The sequence below is a fragment of the Chelonus insularis genome, unplaced genomic scaffold, assembly GCF_013357705.1.
Source record: "Chelonus insularis isolate UGA/USDA-ARS -01 unplaced genomic scaffold, ASM1335770v1 scaffold_229_pilon, whole genome shotgun sequence".
NCBI classification, from domain to species: Eukaryota; Metazoa; Arthropoda; class Insecta; order Hymenoptera; family Braconidae; genus Chelonus; species Chelonus insularis.
Genome location: NW_023276790.1, coordinates 78,046 through 102,101, shown reverse-complemented (window position 1 = coordinate 102,101; position 24,056 = coordinate 78,046). Strand labels below are relative to the sequence as shown.

The following is a 24,056-nucleotide window of genomic DNA, read 5'->3' as shown; positions in this document are numbered from 1 at the left end:
ACTTTTACTACGATCGTAGTGTGTATACATTTATACAAATGATGCAATCACAGATCGGGCACACCCAAGCATGTACAAAGTAATTTAAACTAAAGATGGCATTGAAATCGGTTGTTTTGAAATTTCGAATAATGTGGAAAATGGAGTTTTATATCTTCTTTTAATTGTGTGTAAATATCTGTGATGTTATTCTTCTTTAGATAATTATTTAATTAATAGATAATTGTGCAACGACCTGCTTATTTTCTAGGCTATTATTTTGGGTTAAGTCAGACACGTCTCTCTTCCTTACGTCTGATGTCAGTCTTTTAATACCATCTATCTATTCTAACCTTTTAATACCATCTGATGTCAGAGTAGAAAAAAAACATAATTTTTTTCAACCATTAAAATCTGAATTAAAACTGTTGGATTTTTAAATTTAAATCTGTAAACTGTAATCTGTTTGGTTTATCATGCTGATATCATTCTGAAAACTTCAATAATAAAATAATTAACCATACTGCTGCTGTCACTTTATACACATTTTTATATATTGACATCAGAGGGCATTAAAACATGAACATCAAAAAAGTGTCCCTTTAAATGGAGTCAAACTTTCAGATGCCATGATTAATGCTGAAACATGGCCGCTATGTTAAATTAGATTAAATTGTAAACTTGTGCTGAATCATGACTTCTGAACGCCAGACACTGCCTGAGGAGCTTTAAACATTAGTAAAAGCTTTTAATCATTTAAATTTCTAATCATTTTAGTGATAAAAATATTAACTTTGATTATTTTAACAAAACAATTGTTTATGTATTTGTTTATTAATAATAATAATTCGTTTTTGTGCAATGTTTTATATGCAGAATAGATAATCTATTGGATAAATCTTAACGTGATTATGAAGATAAAGAATAATGTTGCCAAAATACAAACATTGTCTTGGCAACTCTGCAGATGTATATTGTTATCAACACCATCATCAATAATAACGATAACAGTCACACCACGTGAACTATGCCACGTTTCATAACTCGGACGACAAAATGTCAAACTCTAGATATACTACTAATGAACATTTTAGTATGCTTCGATCAGCTTATTCATTAGTAAGCTAGTAAGTTGATTACAATTTTCCATTATCTATTATTTCTGTAATACATTATGGATATTTTACTAACTCACACCAACTTTTTTGATTTAACCATTCTTAATAATTAATCTATATAAATTTTTCATAGCCATATAATCATACGATAATTTTCACTTCATGACTAATGCTTTGAAATTAATTATAATAATAAATATTAATTTATTTCAAAATTTATTATTTAGTTAATTGATTAAAATTACCTAAGTAAATACACTTATACGTAATGGCAAATCAGTGCAATATTTTGGTTACTGGTGGTGCTGGTTATATTGGTTCACACACAGTACTGGAGCTTCTTAACAATAATTTCACAGTTGTAGTGATTGATAATCTTGGTAATGCTTATAAAGGTGAGAGTATTTTATACGTAAATATATATATAGAAACTAATAATATTAGTTATTAATTGACGTTCATTTATTGATCATATAATATTTTATTTTAGATGAAAAAGCGGAGAAACCAGAATGTATAATTAGAGTGGAAAAACTAGCAAATAAATCTGTGATTTTTGAGGAGTGTGATATTACTGATGAAAATTCAATTGAAAAAATATTTGAAAAGGTAAAAAAGATGGTTTATTTATTATTAAAAAATATAAAACTATAATTGAATAAATTTTATTATTTTAGTACAAATTCGAATGTATTATACATTTTGCTGCATTAAAAGCAGTTGGAGAATCATGCCAAAAACCATTAGAATATTATAAAACTAATGTTGGAGGAACAATAAATTTATTAAATGTAATGAAAAAGAATAATGTAAAAAAATTGATTTATTCAAGTAGTGCAACTGTTTATGGTGTTCCTGAAAAACTACCTCTAACAGAAGATATGAAAACTGGAAATTGTACAAATCCTTATGGTAGAACTAAATACATCGTTGAAGAAATTTTAAAAGATTTGTGTGCTTCTGATCCGGTAAATTCTGCATTAAGTTTATTTTCTAAAATAAAATATAAATTTATATATATATATTGTTGTAGGATTGGTCAGTAATATCATTAAGATATTTTAATCCAGTGGGTGCTCACCCATCAGGTGAAATTGGAGAAGATCCGAATGGAATTCCAAACAATTTAATGCCTTTCATAGCTCAAGTAGCTGTTGGAAAACGAGAAATGCTGCATGTATATGGCAATGATTATGATACTCCAGATGGAACAGGTACGTTTTGAGGAAAGATAATAAATTGTACATTTTTATCAATATAATTTTATTTGTGTAGGTGTAAGAGATTATATTCATATAATGGATTTAGCTAGTGGTCATGTTAAGGCAATCATTTACCAAAAAACGAAGAATATAAAAGGCTTCAAGGCTGTAAATTTAGGTACGGGTAAAGGCTTTTCAGTATTACAAATGATCAAAGCTTTTGAACTGGCATCATCAAAAACAATTCCATATAAAATTGTTGAACGAAGACCTGGTGACATATCATCAAGCTATGCAGATGCTTCACTTGCTAATAAAGAATTAAATTGGGTTTCAACAAAAAATATCGACGATATGTGTAAGTTCATATCAATGCCATAATCTATTCTTATTCAACAGATCACTCAGACATTCATAAACAATAACTACGTAAATATAAACAATGAATAATGAAATATTGGCCTACAAAATAAATGAAACTCTTGGAATTATTTTTTGATATTTTCACAGGCAAAGATACATGGAATTGGCAAAAAAAGTATCCTCAAGGATTCAAATCTGGATCAATACAATAATGATAGTTGTAATTGATGATGGTTAACTTGTATATTCATGTAAAAAAAAATTGTATTGATCAATTAATATATAAATATATATAATATATGTGAAATACCAAATAATAATAAATGAAAAATTAATGAAATCTTAAAAGAAAATTATTTTTAATTTACTATTTATAATTAATTGTAGTATTAATATTTAACGTAGCACTCAAGTTTAAAAATTAAACAAAATTTTATTATGCTAGTTTATACATTTTATTAATTTCCTTACTATCCTTTTTATATTACACTATTCTATTCTTTTTCTCGTATATACTTTGACTGTTTCCTCACTATACTTTTCCTACTTATTATATAGTAGAAAAGAAAGACCGGAAAGATTTTCCCTCTTTCATATTCTTTCCTTATTAACTTTTACTGTATTGTACAAACTACACTGTTGCACAAGTGTGTATATACATTTCTCCATTATTTGGTATTAGTTCATCGTCTTGTCCTAGTCGTTGAATTCCCCTTGATTCCCCTGGATGGCTGGATTCCCCTACTCAATGCTCGTGTTTGTCCAGTTATGTTGCTGTAGCAAACATTGCTAGTAAAACGATTGTGCTCTTACTTTGAGATTCTTTACGTCTTCAGACAATGTACGTTGTGAGATTATTATTTTATAAAATATATTATTTTTTCAATATTTTTCTTGTTAATTAATTAATTAATTATCAAAGTTAACTATTTATATTAGAATTGATAAATTTTTTCATTTACAATTATTGAAAATATTGTTAGTATATAAATCGGTGTGTAACTTGAAATAATTAAGTTATATATTAACAAAAATTAAATGTAAACTTGAAAAATATTCTTAAATATCAGTACTATTACTGAAGGATATTGAAAAAAACAACGCCAAGGATACTCGTTTATATATACATAGTGATGATTACTTTTTATTTAAATAATTGAAAAAAAAAAAATTCGAAAAATACACATTATGTTTAAAACAGTGACTGCTTGATTGATTATAATTTTATCATTAAATTATTGGTGAGTAAGATAATATTTATAGTAAGAATGAATAATGCAATTATTTCTAAGTAGTTAAGTTGTAATAACAAAATATGTATAGAAAAATTTATGAATCAGAATTCATTTCGCAATATCTAATAAAGATATTTGACAGTTGATTCATCTATATTTTCTAAATTAAATTCTCGAGAGTTTGTCAGTATCTGCCATATTGATTCTGTTTATTTCCTATCTCGATCTACTTTTATCCTTTTTACATACATATTTATATATAAAAAATTAACTTTTAAAAAACTATAGACATAAATTTTAACTATTTTGAATTTAAATATTATCAAAGAAGTATAAAAGAGTTTTTTGTTTATCTCATAATTAAAATAAAAATTTACAAGTATCAGGTGGAATGAGTTGAAGTAAGCTTTTTAACAAGTACAATAAAAAATATGAAATAGCTAATATAGTAATGCAGTTGCATATATTAACAGGTGAAATAAGTAAATTATCTTTATTTATTTATTTTTTCCTAAGAGTTCTGTTATATCGTTACATGTATGCCTGTGTATTAACGGAGAGTAATAGCTACTATATGTTGTTCTTTACCATGTGAGTGTATGAGTATGAATGTCGATGAGTGACCGTATAAGTATATGTAGGCATATAATATAAACCATGAGAGCTAGTTGTATTGCCTGAATACCTTGATGGGATTGTAATGTATACGTGTATAGTTTCTGGAACGCGGTACAACATGACGGAATTTTATTTCCTCAATAATATTCTTACATATCAGTTGAAATAGTATGAATTTTCCCAGACTAACCTTATTATTATTTTTTTTGTTCTTATACAATAAGTGTACCTATTCTTAACATTGTATCGATGAGAAAGTGAATGTATTTTTTTATTTTTATTTCTATTGTAAATATTTCTATCATACATGTTTATAAAATTTAATTATTTAATACCATTGTTATATTTAATAATAAGTTTATTTATATACAGTAATAACGATGTAGTTATAAATATAATATATATGGTATATTGTTAGTAGTTTTCGCCGTTTTTTGGTTCAGAATTAAAGCGAAATATCCAGTATTTTGAGCTATAAATATAATCCTAATCACAATTCAACCGGATCTGCTTTTATCAGAGAAACAGGTTTATTTAGAAAGAAAAAAGTTAAACTACTAGTAGACTAGAAACAATCAAAAAAATTATTCATCTTTGTAGTATATCGGATGAAAATTGATTCAGAAAAAAAAAATTTTATTTTTCTGAAAAAACTATAATTTAATTTATTTTATTCGTGCTTAATTGTGTTATGTATTGATTTTTATTCAACGTATTGCAAAAAAAAAGTTGTTTAGTATTTCTATCAATTTTATTCTGTTGAAAACAAAGTGATACACCGAGAAAAAATATTATTGTAATATAAATAGATGAGTGAATTTTTATATTTTAATATATAAAATACAAAATTTAAATACATCAATATAAAAATATAGAAATTAACCATACTAATTTTTTTTATTAATATTAATATATATTTTTATTTTAATTATTGATACAGTTGAAAATAAGATTTTTTTAAAAATTAACTATATGATATACACATAATATTACATTGAATAATTTAACTGTCACAGATTAGTATGTAATGTGTAGAAAATGTATTCATAACAATTTTCAAACTTTATACTTTTGTTTTTTTTTCTTTCAAAAAACTAAACATATACTAAGTAAACAGGCCAATTACTTTGAAGATTAATCGTTGACACTTGTACTATAGGAGATAAAAAACTAAACGACCTTCTGATGTTAACAAAATCGCATATTGCGCCTATAAAAAAACATGGCTTAAAAAAGAATGAAAGATGGTCTGAGAATTATTATAATTACGGCGCCGCTAAGAAAATGTATTTATGATAATAAAATTAGCAATAATCATTGATTATTTTTATGTCAACATTAGGACTATTTAAATATTAAGTCTTCGGAGTATTGTATCGAAAGAATATCTCTCTTAAAGCAAATTGGCATTGATATTATTTTTATCAGTAGCTCTCGTTCATGAATGTAATAGTAAAAAGCACGCATCAATCACGCATTACTATAGGTTTATTTTTATGATACATATGAAATACTACACTAACAACATAAAATTATTATCACATAATTTGAAATAAGCAATTAAACATGATGACGCTAATGATGATAAGTATGAGTGTGGTATAATTAAATCTAATACAACTTAGAAGAATATAAATTTCTTAAAGAATAAAGCACGACAAAGTTACATTTGTTCACTTTGCTTCCATGGAGTGTAATTGATTCTAGTGGCCGTTATACTTGTACGTTGTGTACAGTAAAATATAACAGTTAAGCTGAAGAGAAGTGGACGTTATACAGTATATTGTTAAGGTGCGTCGGTCGTGAGTTGTAACATTGGTACGACGAATCAGTTGTGAAATGAATGTATAGCTGTAAACATCAACCGTAGATTAATAGATTAACGTTTATTAATAATTCACGTGAATTGTTAAATTATTTTAACGTATTCTAACGATAATCGATTGGAAAGTAATCCACCATATATATTTTTATTCATTTAAAAGACGTAAGTAATAATTTATTTCTTATATTACTAAAGATTCTTTGACACGTTGAAAAAAAAAATAGGATAATTTGACAATTCTGTTGGTGTATATTTATATTTTTCATTATAAATCATTTCATTTAAGTGAATTATTGATAATAATATCTGAAACTTCTTCTTTTAGTCATGAATATATAAATATATGCATCTATGTGTGTGATGCAAAACTTGGTTTTATCATTCAAGGTTATGACATTACCCTTCTGTTACCTTCAACGATTGTAAATTATATATTTACGTATTCACTTTATTTCATTTTTATTATTTCAACGTATAAATATACTGATATTGTTCACTTTTATTGGATTTATTAATTGATACCTATTTAATTACAATTAGGTATATAAATATAGTATTTGCACTTGTATTATTACAGTTAATTCAATCTATTTTATAATTGCTGAAGTAATTTATTATTTTAGAGTACGTGATTCAGAGTATTGAGACAATTTATATCAACCAATATCTGCAATTTATATCAATCATGTTATTTTTATATTCTTTATTACAGAATATTGTTATAATGAATTTTTTTCATAACAATAATAACCTAAAAAAATTATCTTTTTTTTTTTTTTTATGTATGCAAGTAATATTATATAATTAACCTATTTTTATTATGTATTGTTGTTTAAAGTGCTGTATTTTTCTCAAATTTATCATGTAAAGTATTGATGAACAGAAATTAAAAATCAAATTAGTTATTTAAACAAATTCTAAATATTTTGTGAAGAAATATGAGAATTTAAATATTTCTAATTTTTTCTTTTTTTTTTTTTTTTTAAAGAAAATAGTTTCAGATAATTTATACAATTTTGATGTTTTGTCAACATAATACTGTTTAATAATTATTATTTTTAATGAAAAATAGATATTTTCATTTTCTTCTTGACAAGTTCTTTTGGTATGAATATTTGTACACACATAATGAAACAAAATCATTAGAATTTTAGTCACATAAATAATATAACACATATTAGCATGTTAATCAATATTTAAACCGTCAATAGAGCCAATAGATAGGTATTGATAAATTTAAGGTTACAAAAAGTCACATAATATAACAATTTTATGCTTTACATATGTACATATAGTAATAAAAAAAAATAAATAAATTTTGAAGTAATGAAGAAAATAAAATGAAAAAAAGTCTGAACATACGTTTATATATGTCTGTATATACACATATGTACATAGGTAGGCCATTGACTTAACAAAACTTTCGCCAATGCTTTCAAATGAGCCAAATACATTCGATTATGGTTGATAAATACTCATCTACTTATTATTAGATATGTGTGTCTGTGCACCATTGTGCACATTCCATTAATCGTTAATGCAGTTATCGTACTTCACTATAAATCCTTTTTGTATATGATGTTACTTTTTGCATACAAATACTCTTTTAACTTCTATGAGATGTTATTTAATTCATAGCTACTTGATGTTTCGATTCAGGAATCAAAATAAAGAAAGCAAAAAAATTTCAATTATTTATATTTTTATAAATAACAGTGTATAAAACTAATTTTGTGATGAAAAATAATCAATCGTGTGTTCCATTTTGGTGAAAATTCAATATAACGCATATATAAATATTTAATGTTATTTGTATCAGTTGATTCATGAGTATGTCTCATCTATCAGTCAAATATGGTTTTGCATCAATATCGGAATCTACATAAATATATGTACACAATATAATCTAAATACTTTGATGTATTGTTATTGAATCATTTTATTTAAAAATATTCCACCAAGATTGATATATCCAATAGATTATAATAGATAAATTTAATCTTAAAATCAGATTTCATCAAAAGTCATTTTATCAATAAATATTTTTATTTTTATAACAAAATAATTAATTTATAAATATTGATATAATTAAAAGTCAATATTTAAAATGATTAGTTAATGGATAAAATTCATTTCTTTCGAGGATTTCCGCAAAATTTTATTATATAAAAAAAAAAATACTACATTGACTGAATGCAAATGAGCTATATAATAACTACTTTACACTACTCTCTTTGTCTATTTCTAACTCTGTCTCATCGTCTTTCTAAATCTTCCGACTAATGATTTTTTTTACTTTTTTTCTCTCAAACCGTCAAGCATATTACAGTATATTTTTTTACAATTGTCATAAATGGAAAATTACCAAGACTTTTCTAGAAGATTCACAAATTTTTTATGACTTATTTTAAGTTGTTTATTAATTTTTCAAACATTGAATTATTCATATTTTACGTTTTTGTTTCAGGAAGAATAAGTGCCTTATTAAAACATAATTAAATACTTTTAAATGTTGTTTTCAATCAAATGGTTTTTTTAAAAATCTGTTAATTTTAAAATCAAGAAAAGGAGAAATTCAAGTTTTTCGACATAAAAAATTATTCATGATAAAATTTATTGAATTATATTTCAAAAAATAACAACAAAAAAGGCTTGGCCAAAGAAATAATATATCAGTATTGTCATAATAAAAAAGAAATGAAAAAAAGGACATAGAGTCTAAAAAATTTGCTATGTCTACACATAAAGAAAATCATATGTTTTTACAACATTGTACGTTAGTATTTAACGTATTATAATTGAGTGTTAACGAAAAAACTAATGAAAAAGTAAAAATATTAAGACTGAAATTTAAACTTTAAAAAAAGAAATAAAAACAAAAATGAAAACCATGGGTGATGTGGTTGCTGATGTAGCAGAAGAAGAAGGATGTATTCACGAAAATGATCAGAATGTATTTGTTGGTAAAGAACTCAGTCAACGAACTTTTAAATCATTAAAAAGAGGTCTAGGAAGATTATGGAGAAGGCATAGAGGCAATGTTTCTATCACTGAATATGATCCTTGTTACAAAGTTGCTTATCTTGGCAATGTGCTTACTGGATGGGCTAAAGGTAAGTAGAGTGTACTATACTCACTATCATCAATTGTACAATATATAAATATAATAAAATTCAAGTGAATTCTTCCTTTATCAAATCTATTAATAAACTTGGAATAAACAGATTAAAACAGATTATTATCTTATCAGCTTACACAAAAATAAATTTTCATACACAGTTATCCGGAAATTATCATTCTTTTTTCACGTGATAGAAAAAAGTATGAAAATTATTTTTATCAGTTCTTATTTTTAAATTAATCTATTTCAAATATAAAAAACCGATAATACTTTAAGTTTTTTAAAGATAAAGCTTTTAAATCTGTGAAGGATGTTTTTATGATAATTATTACTCATTATTATAAATAAATATTTTTATTCTCATTTGATTATTAATTTGATAAATTTGGATTCACTCAGTTAACAGTGCACATATTTGAATAATTAAACTAAACAACCACACCACTTGATATTATTATATTCACAGGCGAAGACTGCATTGAAAAACCAGTATCAACCTTGTGGCGTAATTACGTGAGCAGTAGTAGACCGGACGTTACGATGAGATTGACAATAACGAATGGTGGATTAACTGCTTCGACCAAGGATCATGGATTAACAGAGTATTGGGCTCATCGAGTGACCTATTGTGCTGCTCCGGCATCTCATCCACGACTATTTGTCTGGGTATATAGACATGAAGGACGAAGACTCAAGCCTGAATTAAGGTGTCATGCTGCTTTATGCTCTAAAGAATCAACAGCAAAAAGACTTGCGTCCATCTTAAATACTAGATTACATCAAGCACTTGTGGAATTCCGTCGTGATAAAGTTTCTCGTCAAAATGCTAGGTAATTTGCATCACAATTACTCATATTAAGCTTAGAACAAATTAAAAAACACAATAGTTTATTTTTAACTTAATTGACAAGTTCAAATTTAAGTAATGTCTTATTTTCAATTAATATTTTAAAAATAATTTATGAGAAATAATTGATGAAGTTTTAAATAGAAATAAATTTTTATTATATATATTACAATAATTTGTCAATTATTTTTTAGGCTTTCATTAGCAAATGCTGTTTACGAGAATCCATCACTTCCACGAAGAAAAATATTGCTCAGTACTGGGGGTCAAAATTATAGACCTCCTCTCGAAAGATCAAAAAGTGCTCCAAAATTATCTTCAATTGAGGAAGATTCTGTAGCTGAAGAAATAGAACAAAAGCGTTTACTTGAAGAATTGAGGTATAGTACATACTTTCAATTATACACACATTTTAAAGTCACCTTTATACTATAAATTTTTTTCGTACATAAAAAGAATATGAACAGTCTTAAAATAGTAACAGCATCAACAATAAAATAATATGGATATGATGTGAGGTATGATTAAGAAATACGAGCACTAAAATAAAATCATAAAATTTCAATTAAACAAAATATAGTATCATTTTATGTTTCACGGAATTATCAAATCTAATGAATTTGAGTTTTTATGAATTGTTACATCGTGATCACAATCATTCTTAGAAGATAAATTTTTTATAATTTGATAAAAATAATTACAATTCGAATGATTAAATATTCATATAATTCTATGTTTGATTCAATTTTTCACAATAATATTTTCAAATACTTTTATTCATAAAATTTCTTCAATTATTTTACTTACAATAAAAAATTATCGATTAATTTTTGGTATGTTTTTTAAAACAATCAGTATTTATACAATAAAGTAAATTTTTTTTTAATTAATTTGTACAGATCATTGGAAAATGTAGCACGCAGCTGGAAAGACCAGGACGGTTGGAGATTGGCACGATTAGTCGATGCTTTAAATCGTGCTGGTGCTGCTTCAAGTAGTGATTATTTAGACGAAAATGCAAGCATCTCAAGTGGATGTGAAACTGCAAGTACTTCAAATAGTGAAGAAAGAACACTTATTAGTGATGATAATCACCTAATGAATACTGGTTCAAACGAATTACGAAATAATAGTAGACGAGTACTATTCTCTAATAGTATTATTTTATCGTCATCTAATCCAAAATTATCACGTAATTCAGAATGTCCAGATAATTTCATTTTATACAATGAGAACACAGCATATTCTTGCAAACGAATTGGTCGATATACATCTTCAAATAGTGAAAATGATAATCTAATGGAAAATGAAGAATCTAATGCTCATCAATCTACAAATGTATTTGACTTTGAAGATAATCAAATTTTTCATGAGGTTTGTTAAATAATTTAATAATAAATGAAATTTTATAATTATTTATTAAGTATACTAAAAATAAAATTGGCCTTTCAGATTGTTGACTATAGGCCGCATGGTGAAAGTCCAATAAGAATAGAAAATACAACCGGAAGAAGGATGGAAGTGAAAGGTGAAAAGTATCCATCTTGTGTAGATCAACTTTTTCAAAATGAACATGAAAGATCCGAGCAAGAAGATACAGAAGGAGAAAAAAATGAACATACAGAATTACGTTTCATAACTCTTGATTCGTTAGATGAAGAAGAAGCTGATAGCGACGAAAGTGGATATGTTGAAGCACCACCATCTAAAGTGGTATTATTGAATCAAAGAGATAATTCAGATTTTACTAATAAAACTCGTTTGAAACCAAATGATGATATAAGTGATAGCATAAATAATCAATCTTGTGATCAATATGAATTTGAAAATTTAGCGAGGTTCAAAGATAGAGAAAAAGTTGATTTTATTAAATGTCCAATATCAGAAACAATAAAAAAACTTGCAAATGCATCATTAAAAAGTTCTAAATCGTTAGAAATATCAACAAGTAATTGCTTGAAAGCTCTAAATACTTTTACAAATTCAAAATCGTTTGATAGTATAGAAACAATAAAATGTGAGGATGAATCACCAAGTCTTTATCAACGAAAGCAATTACTCGCACAACAAGGTGTAACAGTATGAGTAATGAATTTTCAGTGATCAGATTTTTATTAAGTAGATTACTTAATTGGCAATTGACAATACTTAGTAATGAAAAATAATGTACACAAAATTATTTAATTTAGAAAAGAAATTACGTGATACATGCACGATAACTAGTCTTTTCATTAATTAAGTTTTTTATTTAGAAAGATTGTGGAATAAAACTTGATAGTTATATAATGCATGCACAAATTATTATTTTGATTTTTTAATTAAAAAAAAAAAGGAAATAGAAAAATTATTTGAATTTATATAGATAGAAGATTTGGTGAATATTTTTTTCATGTAAAAATAATTAAAAACTTCTGAGATGTACGTAATAACAAGTATTATTTTATATCACTATTACTATTGGTTAATAGTAATTATATATCTCATGTTGTAATTTTTTTTTAATTTGTTAATACTCATTGATTCTATTAAAATTCCATAAGAGTAAACATTTATTCATAATTTTTCAAATGAATTTAGTGAAAATTAATGAAAATGCTCTCTTTATTACAAAATATATTATAATTATAATTAGAAATAAAGTATAATATAAAATTGGTTCATTATTTTAATGGTTACGATCCTATACTTTCAAACTATTTTTATATAGTAAATATGATATTTATAATATATACGTATGATTTATTATTTACATTACACACTACTTTATCATTCGAAAATGTTTACTACAATGATTTGATAAAATAATAAGTTTTTAATATTTCATTTCGATCGACTTCACGGAAATATTTATTAAAATTTATAAATAGTTTCTGAATATAAGAATTTTATTGTTTTACCGGAAAGTATGTATTGAAAACAATTTGTACATATTCACAAGGGAATAGATAATATTTATACATTTAGCTTTATCGTAAAATCAAAAAAAGTAACACCGAAAATGATATTAACAAAAACTATGTGCACTGTATGAACTTATACTTGAATAAAGGTTATTTTTTGGTAATTATTTCTACTTATTTTATAATCATTTTAATGAACTTGCTCATTTATTTTCATTGCATTATCCCCATTTCTATTTTATGCAAAGGTTTCAAAAAAAACTAATAATGTCAATGATAATACATTTGAGTTAATACAAGTATATGTATGTATGTTAACTCGTTAATTAGTTATTTACTCATAATAACTCGAAAACAAATTAAAATATCAGTTTTCGCTTGTAACATCAAGAATTTATTGGTATTAATATAATTGAAGAAAAAATTTTTTTCACTCTATTATTACGTGTTTTGTTATATAATAATTAAATATTTTCTATGGCAGTCAAATTAATTATGGATAAATAATAGTTTAGTATAAACTGAAATATTAATTCGAAATGATTAAAAACTATCATATTGGTAAGTTGCTACAATAAAACTGAACTTTTTTTTAAACTTAAAATTGTTTATAAATCATAAATTTTATGAATAATGATACTTAAGGAAGTAAAAAAAAATAGTTTATTAATAGACAAATAACCTCGAAAAGATGAACGAATTTTGTTATTTTTGAAAAAATGCAAAAACACCTCGAATAGAACCCGTTTCCATTCTTCATAACAAATGGAATTGTTATAAACGAAATGAGTCTGTTTTTATTCATTTGATATGGTTAGTTACTTTATTTCAGTAAAAGAAAAAATTGTGCGTAAGAAGAATTCGAATGTACCTCATAGATCCTTTTTTTCATTATTTACAACGAATTTCATTGTTATACACGAAAAAAGTATGTTTTCATTTATGGCATACGGTTGGTAACATTTTTTTAGTAAACGAAAAAATTATGCGTTAAAAGTACTCATATATATATAGAAAGGGTCCCTATTTTTATTGTTTATAACAATTTAAAACTTATTATTTAAATATTACTATGATCAATAATCACTTGTTAGTAACAATGTTCAATTGTTATGAACACAATTCCATATTATTGACAATTATTATTGACTATTATAGCGTCTTTAATGCTGTTTTCTCAATCCTGATACGAGTTTAAAATTCTTTCATTGCTGATATTGTTTTGTACAGATTTAATTGTTATAAACAAAAAGAAAGAGTTTCCATTCATGTCGTACGGTTAGTAACTTTTTTTTAGCAAAAGAAAAAATTACGCGTTAAAAGAATTCAAATATATTGCATAGATCTCTGTTTTTATTGTTCATAACAATTAAAAAATTTTATATTCAAATATTATTATGATCGATAATCATTTGTTATTAACAATGTTCAATCGTTATGAACACAATTTCTTATTATTAACAATAATCATTGACTATTTTATTATCCTCAACGCTATTTTCTCCATCCCAACACAAGTTTTAAATTTTTTTATTGCTGATTTCGTTTTTTAAAAATTTTCTTTTCTATGAAATACTGTCATCATATTTCTGTACAATTATTCTAAACATTTGATATTCATATTTTTCAAAAGATCTCGAAATTCCGTCTAAAAAATGGTATAATTTATAAATTGCAGAATTTAGGTAGTTCACTATTTTTTCAGTTTTTTGATTCTACATAAAAAATGACTGGACCGATTTTGTTGAAAATCTAATCAGTTCCAAGTTACGTAATTACGCGTCGAATGCAGTTGGTCCCACGTCGATATCATTTTTTGTTCTCGAGATAATCGAGGCGAAAAATAATTCCGAACACACATACGTACATACGCACATACACACACACAGATATCCACTGGAAAAAGATCGTATTCGACTCTGGGGATCTTAAAACGTGGAGATATGTCAAAATTAGCGATTCGCAAAATCGGACCCATCACTATAACTTCCCACTGGGAAGTTAAAAACTAAAGAAAATTTGATTCAAGTAAATCTATGTATATCTAGTGAGATCACTGTATATCTACACAAATTACTGTATAGCTATAGAGATCTCTATTGATCTCGATGATGAGAAAAATTTAATACATCTACAGAGATTACAGAAGATCTAAAGTGATCGAAACAGATGTACACAGAACAAAGTAGATTTAATTGTGCTAAAAAATAGATCAATGTAGATTTATTTTATTTTTTCCAGGGTTGTTTGTTTTTCAAATTTGTGCCCCTATATTTTTGGTGTATAACGGCATTTTTTATTATCAATTAGAGAACGGTTAAGATTTTTCCTTATCTAAAAGGTGGTTATCTCACTTTTTAGAAAAATCCCATTTTCCAGCTGAAAAAAAAATTATAAACATTATTTTCATAATTCATTAATTTTTTGGTTACTGAACTATTGATATCTTTCCCTCCCTCCCTATATCCAATGAATTCAGGATTATTGTGAGTATAACGGCCTTGCTAAATGTAGGTCATGAAACAAGGTCCTATAGCAATCTCAATAAAAGTAGTATAGTGGTATGGTGACAACCACCGTTGGTATTTAATTTATATAAAGCTGTAACACTGATATTGAAAAAATGTACACAAATGATCAATCAATTAACAAACTGATTAGCAATATATAATTAATTGACTCCTATCCCCATATTGTTTATATAATAAATAATTTATTCGAATTCTATATACAAATAGATATATGAATGATGTAGAGAGTAAAGAGACTAGGGTTGACCAAGTATAAGTTTTCCAGTCGATTTCAGTAGGTCAATTTGACCTACTATTTTCAATATCAATTAATAATTTTCAATTCTTCTATTCCGTTGTTTTTGATACTTAAAGGAAATTTTGAATTAACAAAATATTCAAATATAAAAGAACAAAACATGTAATAGTGATGATAAAAAAAAAAGAATGCATGATATTTTGAATTTGATTAAAATATTAATAAATGATATTATGAAAAAAGTCCACTGAAATCGATTGATCGTTTTTAGTTTGAATAGATACTAAGTATGCAGGATCCAAACGAAGCGATCAGTTAAGTGTGCCATCTAAGTAGAACACATGGGTGGTAGTACCTGATGGTACCAACCAAGTATATTACAAACTGGTATACTTATATGTTACATACTGTTTATAATGCCAACGCTTCGTTAACTTTGCCCTTCTCTTATTTTTCACTTTAGTGGTTAGTGGTTCTTCGAGTGAAAGACTTTCTTCACAAAACTTATGCATGATCATCACGTATACACATCTACATCATGCTAAGCTATACTACTAACTCATGGTTTTTAATATAACTCACAAACAATGTCCTTGTTATTAAAATGTATTAAAAGTATTATTTTTAAGTATTTTTGTATTTAATCATTTGAATATTTCTTTTATTTCATTATAAAATGGTATATTTTAAATATGTGTCTCAAAGAATTTTATCTCACTTCACAATATTTTGATAGAGTTGAAAAGAATGAGGTCATTGACCGACATAACCAGACGCATCACGTTCTTATACTTGTTATATTTTTAATACCATAAAAGAATAAAAGTTAGTTAACTGCATTATGTTATTTATTTATTATATTTGTTTAGGAGTGAAAAATGATTTTCTTGAGATAATTTCAAATGTATGAATGTGAGTCATTGAAGTATGATTGTTAAAAAAAATCATTAGCCAGTGATTATTAAATAATTATTGTTTATCATAATAACATTTATAAAATTAATTATTAAAAAATTAAAAAAAAAAAAAAAACAAAGATTATAAATAAAAATAATAAAATGGTGAAAGTACTATCAACAAGTGTAAAAAAGTTATTTCTTTGATGATGATGTTTCTTATTAGATTAATTTACAAATATATATTTAAATTATAAAATTTCTAGTATTTAATTATACTAAGTGCATAAGTAAATACAATACTGTAGTTTCTTATAACTAATTGATATTACTATTATTATTTTATTTTTGTAAAGTATTGTAAAATAATAATTTAGTACAAATATCTCTACATCGTTTTATTGTGGTAATTTTCTAGCATTGCAACAGTTGTTTGATGCCATTTCTAAATAAATGGAATAAATTAATATTTAGTTTTGAATGATGTATATATATATAATTTTCATTATTCTTCGATTTTGTTCATTTTTTAATGATAATTTTACGCAATAATTTTAAAATTATATATAATTATTTGCGTAGCCAGCTACGCTAAATACAATTGAGTATGCATATACAATAAATTACTTAATGTTTTTACAGAAAATTTTTTGGTAATTTTCTTTCTTTATTTTTTTTTTAAATAAGTAATATTTGTAAAAGATTGCAACTATTTCGAAAAAGTTTTCAATAAATATGTATATTAGATAGAAAGAAAGGAACAGTATGAGACGTTGATGAAAAAAAAAAAAATATTGGAAAAAATACCTTCAATTACATACGATTGATATGAAATGTATATTAACAGCATTCCATAGGTGTGAGATCTGTGGATCATCCTTTTCATTCGGAAGGAGAGAACACAGCCTTCATATTATCTTATTTTCAGGTATCTTATTATTATTTAATACCATAATAATAATAGAGAAGAAATTATTTAATAATTTAAACACAGAATAAAATAAATAATTTATATAAATATAACAATAAAACACAAGTGAAAGTGAAAAATAGTGAAATTATAATCAGTAGAATAAACGAAAAAGTTATTGCAACGGCACTAACATAGACTAAAAATAATAATAGTATTATTATATTAAAATATAAATAACCTGTATTGAATCCTTTATACAAGTATAAAAAAGAAATATTAAGAGTATTGATAAAAATAATTATTGTATCGTTTATAATATAAATAATAATATTAATCATCATCATCATTATCATTTTTATCGTCATCACAATTCACCACGATAATAAGTAGGTGTACTGTTAAAATTCTTATTCTATTTTATTATATATTTATTAAAACGTAAATTTACCAACTTTCAAAAATATATTTATTTATCCTTGTAAAATTTTCAAGAATGTTCATATTGTAATGTACAATACATTAATTTATTATAAAGAAGAAAGTTATAAAATTAAGTATCGAGAGAAGAAATTAAAAGAAATAGGTCATTCTTCAAGATGAAATAATTAAAAGAGATGTATAAAATATTTTTTGTTTTAAATAATTAATCCAAAATCAAATAAGTAATTAAGTAGAAATCAAATATTTATTATTTTTAATTAAATAAAATAATTTAATAATTTAAAGATAATCAGAAAAAAAGTTGAATAAAATTTTATAAATTATAAAGATTTTAGGTACACTGTAGCACAATCACGGTAGATCGTACTTTTTTTTTTATAACATAATTTTATAAAAATGTAATATTATTGCTAATTATGTTCAAAAATATCCTATAATTATCGAATATACTTTACAAGATAAAAAAAATTTTTTTAAATTGTACAGAAATTCAAATATTATTAGTGATGATCAAAGTATTGTTCCATAGCAAAATATATATTTTTATTAATATAAATAGTGGTATATGTATATATACACACCTAATTCATTGAAAAAATTCCATTCTAACGCTATAATGTACCATTATAATTATACACTGCACATACAAATTTTTACGTTTCACTTCAAGGTTAAATACCCTGAAATATTTTTTATATATATTCGTTGCATAGAATAGTAAAATTATGTTACTATAATTATAAAAAAAAATTATTTGTCTATTTGATTTATATTTTAAAACCAAATTGCATCAGTATGATACATGAAAATATGAAGAACTCTGCTATGCTTTTATCATATATTTATGGTCATATATATAGTCAAGTTTCTAGTATTCAACTTGAACGAAACTTTCAGAGCTGTATTCACAATTAGTGAACAGATAAATAGTTGAATAGAGTAATGAGACTTGACTGTATTGCTCATAATGAACGTCTTTTTTAGGTACATATTCAAAAGGATAAAGCTCATTATTTACTGCACATAATAATTATTTTTTGTACACTTGTACTGTTAATTCATATTTAATCTCGACCAATCCTTTTATGAATTTGTTGATGTTTAATGAGGTGAGCTTTTTGTCGAAATGCTTTACCACAAACCTCACATCTAAATGGTTTCTCACCTGTATGCGTCCTCAAGTGAACTTTAATGTTACTTTTATTGAGAAACCCCCTATTACATATAGAACATCTATGAACAGGTTTTTCTTTACCACTAATAAGACCGGATTCTGTGCCGTAAGGTAGTGCCGCAGCTGCAGGACTTTTTTTCGATGGATTTTGATTTCCTGGCGATGGACGTGATCGCTTTCGCGGATGAGAAGGAGTAGCAAATGATGAATGAAGTAAATGATCGGGACTACATGATGTAGATACGCGACCTGGCGGACTAACTGGAGGATATGGACTTGTTGACGATGGTGTTTCACCGCATGAGGTATTTTGTAAACCTGTATTACCAGCCTGAAGCCTTGCTTGTAGTAATGGTGCATAACCCGTAGTTAATAGACTTTGTAGTGTGGATCCATGCTGGTGTGAATGACTGTTGGGATTTGTTGAGCTGTAGATTTGAGAATATGGATTTGGTGACGTTGTTTCATGAGTTTTTGGTGAACATTCAGTATCAATCCATTCAGCGATATCAATCCAATCTCTAGAACCATCGGGATCGTGTTCAGAACCTGGACCATTACCTCCTCCTCCACTAGGTACAGTTGTGTCGGCGATTGCCGAGCCAATTATTTCAGCGATATCTTCAATATCATAGTCAACTTGTTGTGTAGACTGTGGTAACTGTTGTTGTTGCTGCTGCTGTTGCTGTTGTTGTTGAGGTTGTTGTTGTTGCTGTTGAGTTTGTTGAGAATGTTGATGATGATGTTGATGGTGATGGTGGTGATGATGATGATGATGATGGGGATGCTGCTGTTGTGATTGTTGTTGCTGTTGTTGAGATTTTTGGTTTCCTTGAGGGCATGGTGTACTAGAAGATACAACTGGAGATTCATAATATTCTTGATTAGAAGAAGGAGTAGGAGAAGATGATTGCATTGATGGTCGCTCTGCGGATGATGCTATAGTATGATAGTGATGACCAGGTATACCATTTATACTGAGATGACCGGTATAACCTGTGAAAGGTGGAAGAGGTTTCAATTCTGCTAGAGACTGTGCTGATGCTACTCCAACTGATGATCCTAACAAAAGTGTGTCCCAGGCATCTTGAATACCTGCAGCAGTTTGCTTTACATCGGACGGTTCTAAAAAATCTGTACTTGTTGTAGTCCATGGTAATAATAAACTATCAACTCCTACAACCTCCGTTGGTGATGCTCCTACAACTAATCCACTTGTTTGACTACTATGAGGTGGCTCTACACCAGCTGCTGTCAAATGAGGTGGCCCTGTAGGCGGTGCTGATTGTGTCTCATACTTCATATCGATTGTTATTTCGGATGAAGGCGATACAACTACGTCAGATGAATTTTTGATCAAATTTTTCGGTAAGTTACACTTTGATTCTATACTGGTACTAATAATATTGTAAGGTGATGTAGCTATTAGATCTTCTGTTGACACGTCTAAAACGTTTTGTTGTGGTGATGAACCACTGAGTGAATATTCAACTTTAGGTTCTTGATCAAGTTGTAATCGTTCAATAGATGAGCTATTATTCACGTCTTCAATACTTTTTGTTGTCGAAATTTTGGAAGTTGAAAGTAATGAACTTAATAAAGATGCACAAAAACCAGTACCTGTAACTGATAAATCGTCTATGTGACTGCTTCTGGATAAATTTTCCGATTTTATACGAGCATTGAGTGATGATACTATACCAATAAATGAATCTCGCGATGATGAAGATGATACTGGTGACGGTGATACGATTGAGGTATCAATAATTTGTGCTTCAGAATCTTTAACACTTGTTGTAGCCACTAGTGTTGATATGGTAGGAGTATTTGTATAGTCAACTAAATTTGGGGACGTCGTATTTAAAAGAGACGACAAAACTGTTCGACTACTAACAGTTGGATGATCGACTCCTCGCGTTAAATGCGAGGAATCTGTAGACTTTGGAGCAAGCAGCGTGGAAAGTAGATTATTCGATTGTTTTGAAAAGCACAAATTTTTGTTTATTTCTTGATTACTATTATTATTATTTATGCTGTTTATATTATCAGAATTTCTTCTACTTTTTTCTTTGTTTCTATCGTTGTTATTAATATTATTCGTTTTATTACTGGTAATGTTATTAATATTTGATTGCTGATAAATTGGATGTTGAATTGTTGATGACAATAGTGGATGATTTGATATTGAAGGGCTTGGTGTTTTGCGAATTTGATTTTGTTGTTCAGACAATTGTTGATTATTTTCTCCTGGTGATCCCTCGTCGTGTTCAATTTTTGGTGGCCCTGGTGTTGGAACAGTTGGAAAGAGGGAACCAGGATTCCACCAAGGATCCACTCTACTGCCGGGGGTGTTGCAACCGCCAACGGCGCCGCGAGGACCTAGAACATTCAATTAATTCCCAACTATTTATACGTTTATTCTTAATAAAATAACTTTTGAAAAAATCAATCATACCAAGTAAGGTAATTTTTATAGATATAAAAATGTGAATATGTAAATAAATAAATAAATGACTGCAGTTACACACTCATTTCTCTATGTACAACAAAGAAAAAGACTTGTTCTAGCTAACCAGGTTAGTAGAACATTACTTCCAGTTACAGTTGAGCAAATAGTTACACTTGCTCAGATCAAATACTGTCACTTGGATCATTTTAAATTTTATTTTATTATTAATTAATTATAATATATATTTTACAAATTATTGTGTTTATTTTTACTAAAAACTATGCAATACGTTGTACGCGTATATAACATTAAGTACCATGATAAAGTTGAATGAATATTGTATCAAGGACATGTTGATATACAGGGTGCTAAAAAATGATAAAAGGACGATAAAAAAAAATTTTTTAAAGTACGCCGAAAAATGATGCAGTGTATTATACCAAGTATGAAGTTGTTGAAACAATTTATTCATTCAAAGTAGTATATGAGTAGTAACCTTCCCTCAGGTCACCGTCCTTGTCGTCAGGTTATAGTCCGTCCTTGTTAAGAGCTTGAACTAAAGTAATGTGTAAAAGATTGGTGGAGGTATGGAAAACTGAGTTGTGTAGCCGTGACGCGCAGTTTGCTTGTTTACCGTTATATTATTCAGTGGCGTCGGAGTGAATACATCTGAGTTTAAGTGGACCAAAGTAAAGGTACAACTTTTTAAGCTGTTTATTAATAGGATTGAAATGAATATATAATATATAATTAGTTAATTGATTAATTTTGTAACTAGTCATATTATATTTAAATAAAATTAACAAATCTCTCAAAAAATAGATAGAAATAATTTTCAAAATTTTAAATAAAATAAAAAAACCAAAAAAAAAGTGAAATATTTCTAATTGTAGCAAATGATGTAAATATTTTCATTGTTTACTAATACTAATATGAATAATGAAAAAAAAGGTATTTGTCAAATACAATTGAATATCGTTTTTACATTTTATATCTGTACAACTGTAATCCAAGTATTTGTGCAGCTGACCCACTTCCGCGAGAGGAAAGTGACTCAGCATACCATCAAACTGATTGCAATCTGCAATAAGTAAAATAAAAGAAAAAGAAGAACACAGTGAATTACAATGAATACGGAAAGATTAATCCACTTGTCGAAAAAAAATGACATAACAGTATATATTATATATGAAATACATGAGTAAATCATGAAATCCAGACATATTTGATAGAGAAATATTGATAGGATAATGATAGGTAAAAGTCCATCAGTATAGTCATTTAATGTGATACAAAATACTGCACGTGCGTCATGGTTGTGCAGACGTGATGCAGTAGTAAGCTATAGGTAGAGTCAAGTCGGAAGAGTAGTCTGACAGAGGGGAATTGCTGGCTCAATAAGTAGAACAAGGCACCGTTAACTTGACAACGGATAGCAAGCTTCTCTATATATAATACAACTCACGCGCTTGTTACTCATACCCCGTCCCCTTTGTCCCTGCACCCACAATTGAGCTGTGCTCACGTTTGCTTTCCTTTTCATTGCGAAAAATGGCGCGTGCGAATCAACCCATATCGACCTACATTTGATGTCAAGTCCAGATGTGCTGGTGAAATAAATCGTCTTATTATTATACCCTAATTATCATCATCCTCTAAACGAATATCCACTATAATATCATACTCTATTCATTTATTTATTTCAAATATTTTCGAAATATTATTATGTACTTTCCCATTTACATCAAAATGACCATAGATCATTTTACTTTTTTAATTAGAAAATGAAAAGAATATAAAGTGCGTTTAAAGAACACTGAATCAAAGAGAGTTTAATGCTCGTACTGTTGCATAGACTAGATTGTGTTATACTTTATGTTCAATAGATGATTACTATTTTACTGGTTAATTTTTATATGAATTATGATTTACATTTACATTGTTTATCATTGTATACGAAAAATGAGATTAAAAAGGAATATCTATACACAACACTGGAATATTTTACAGAATAACAGGAGAACAAAAAAAAAAAATAAATAAATATATGCATCGATTGCAATGAGGAAGGAAAAGAAAAGAGAAGGGGCGACCTGGTCAACAGAGAAAGTGCGACACTGTAAAATTGAGGTAAAGGTTAAAGACTTGTGTATAACGTATACATGAAATTATAAAAACATCAAAAATAACAAGTATTATTTTTAAA

General features: G+C 26.7%; 3 protein-coding genes across 5 annotated transcripts; 2 read left to right on the top strand and 1 right to left on the bottom strand.

Moving 5' to 3' along the window:
- The first annotated feature begins 32 nt into the window (after positions 1–32).
- Gale (UDP-galactose 4'-epimerase) lies at positions 33–2,965 on the top strand. Of its 3 annotated transcripts, XM_035093500.1 has the most exons (9): positions 285–299; positions 604–717; positions 856–1,106; positions 1,325–1,492; positions 1,588–1,706; positions 1,775–2,065; positions 2,131–2,311; positions 2,373–2,657; positions 2,810–2,965. In XM_035093500.1, exons 4-9 carry the CDS (start codon positions 1,366–1,368, stop codon positions 2,872–2,874), a joined length of 1,068 nt encoding a protein of 355 aa, XP_034949391.1. In that variant the 5' UTR covers positions 285–299; positions 604–717; positions 856–1,106; positions 1,325–1,365; the 3' UTR covers positions 2,875–2,965. The 3 variants fall into 3 exon arrangements, with proteins under 3 accessions (XP_034949392.1, XP_034949391.1, XP_034949390.1); XM_035093501.1 differs by lacking the exons at positions 285–299; positions 604–717 and adding an exon at positions 33–166; XM_035093499.1 differs by lacking the exon at positions 285–299 and having other exon boundaries at positions 397–717.
- A 5,963-nt stretch (positions 2,966–8,928) lies between these two features.
- LOC118073150 (uncharacterized) lies at positions 8,929–12,733 on the top strand. The gene is made up of 5 exons (XM_035093468.1): positions 8,929–9,453; positions 9,928–10,291; positions 10,503–10,688; positions 11,208–11,682; positions 11,761–12,733. Exons 1-5 carry the CDS (start codon positions 9,222–9,224, stop codon positions 12,391–12,393), a joined length of 1,890 nt encoding a protein of 629 aa, XP_034949359.1. The 5' UTR covers positions 8,929–9,221; the 3' UTR covers positions 12,394–12,733.
- Positions 12,734–18,718: 5,985 nt separating this feature from the next.
- On the bottom strand, positions 18,719–23,393 carry ich (zinc finger protein ichor). The gene is made up of 3 exons (XM_035093510.1): positions 23,333–23,393; positions 21,103–21,780; positions 18,719–21,021 (listed from the first exon to the last, which is right to left on the bottom strand). Exons 1-3 carry the CDS (start codon positions 23,391–23,393, stop codon positions 19,292–19,294), a joined length of 2,469 nt encoding a protein of 822 aa, XP_034949401.1. The 3' UTR covers positions 18,719–19,291.
- Positions 23,394–24,056: the final 663 nt, after the last annotated feature.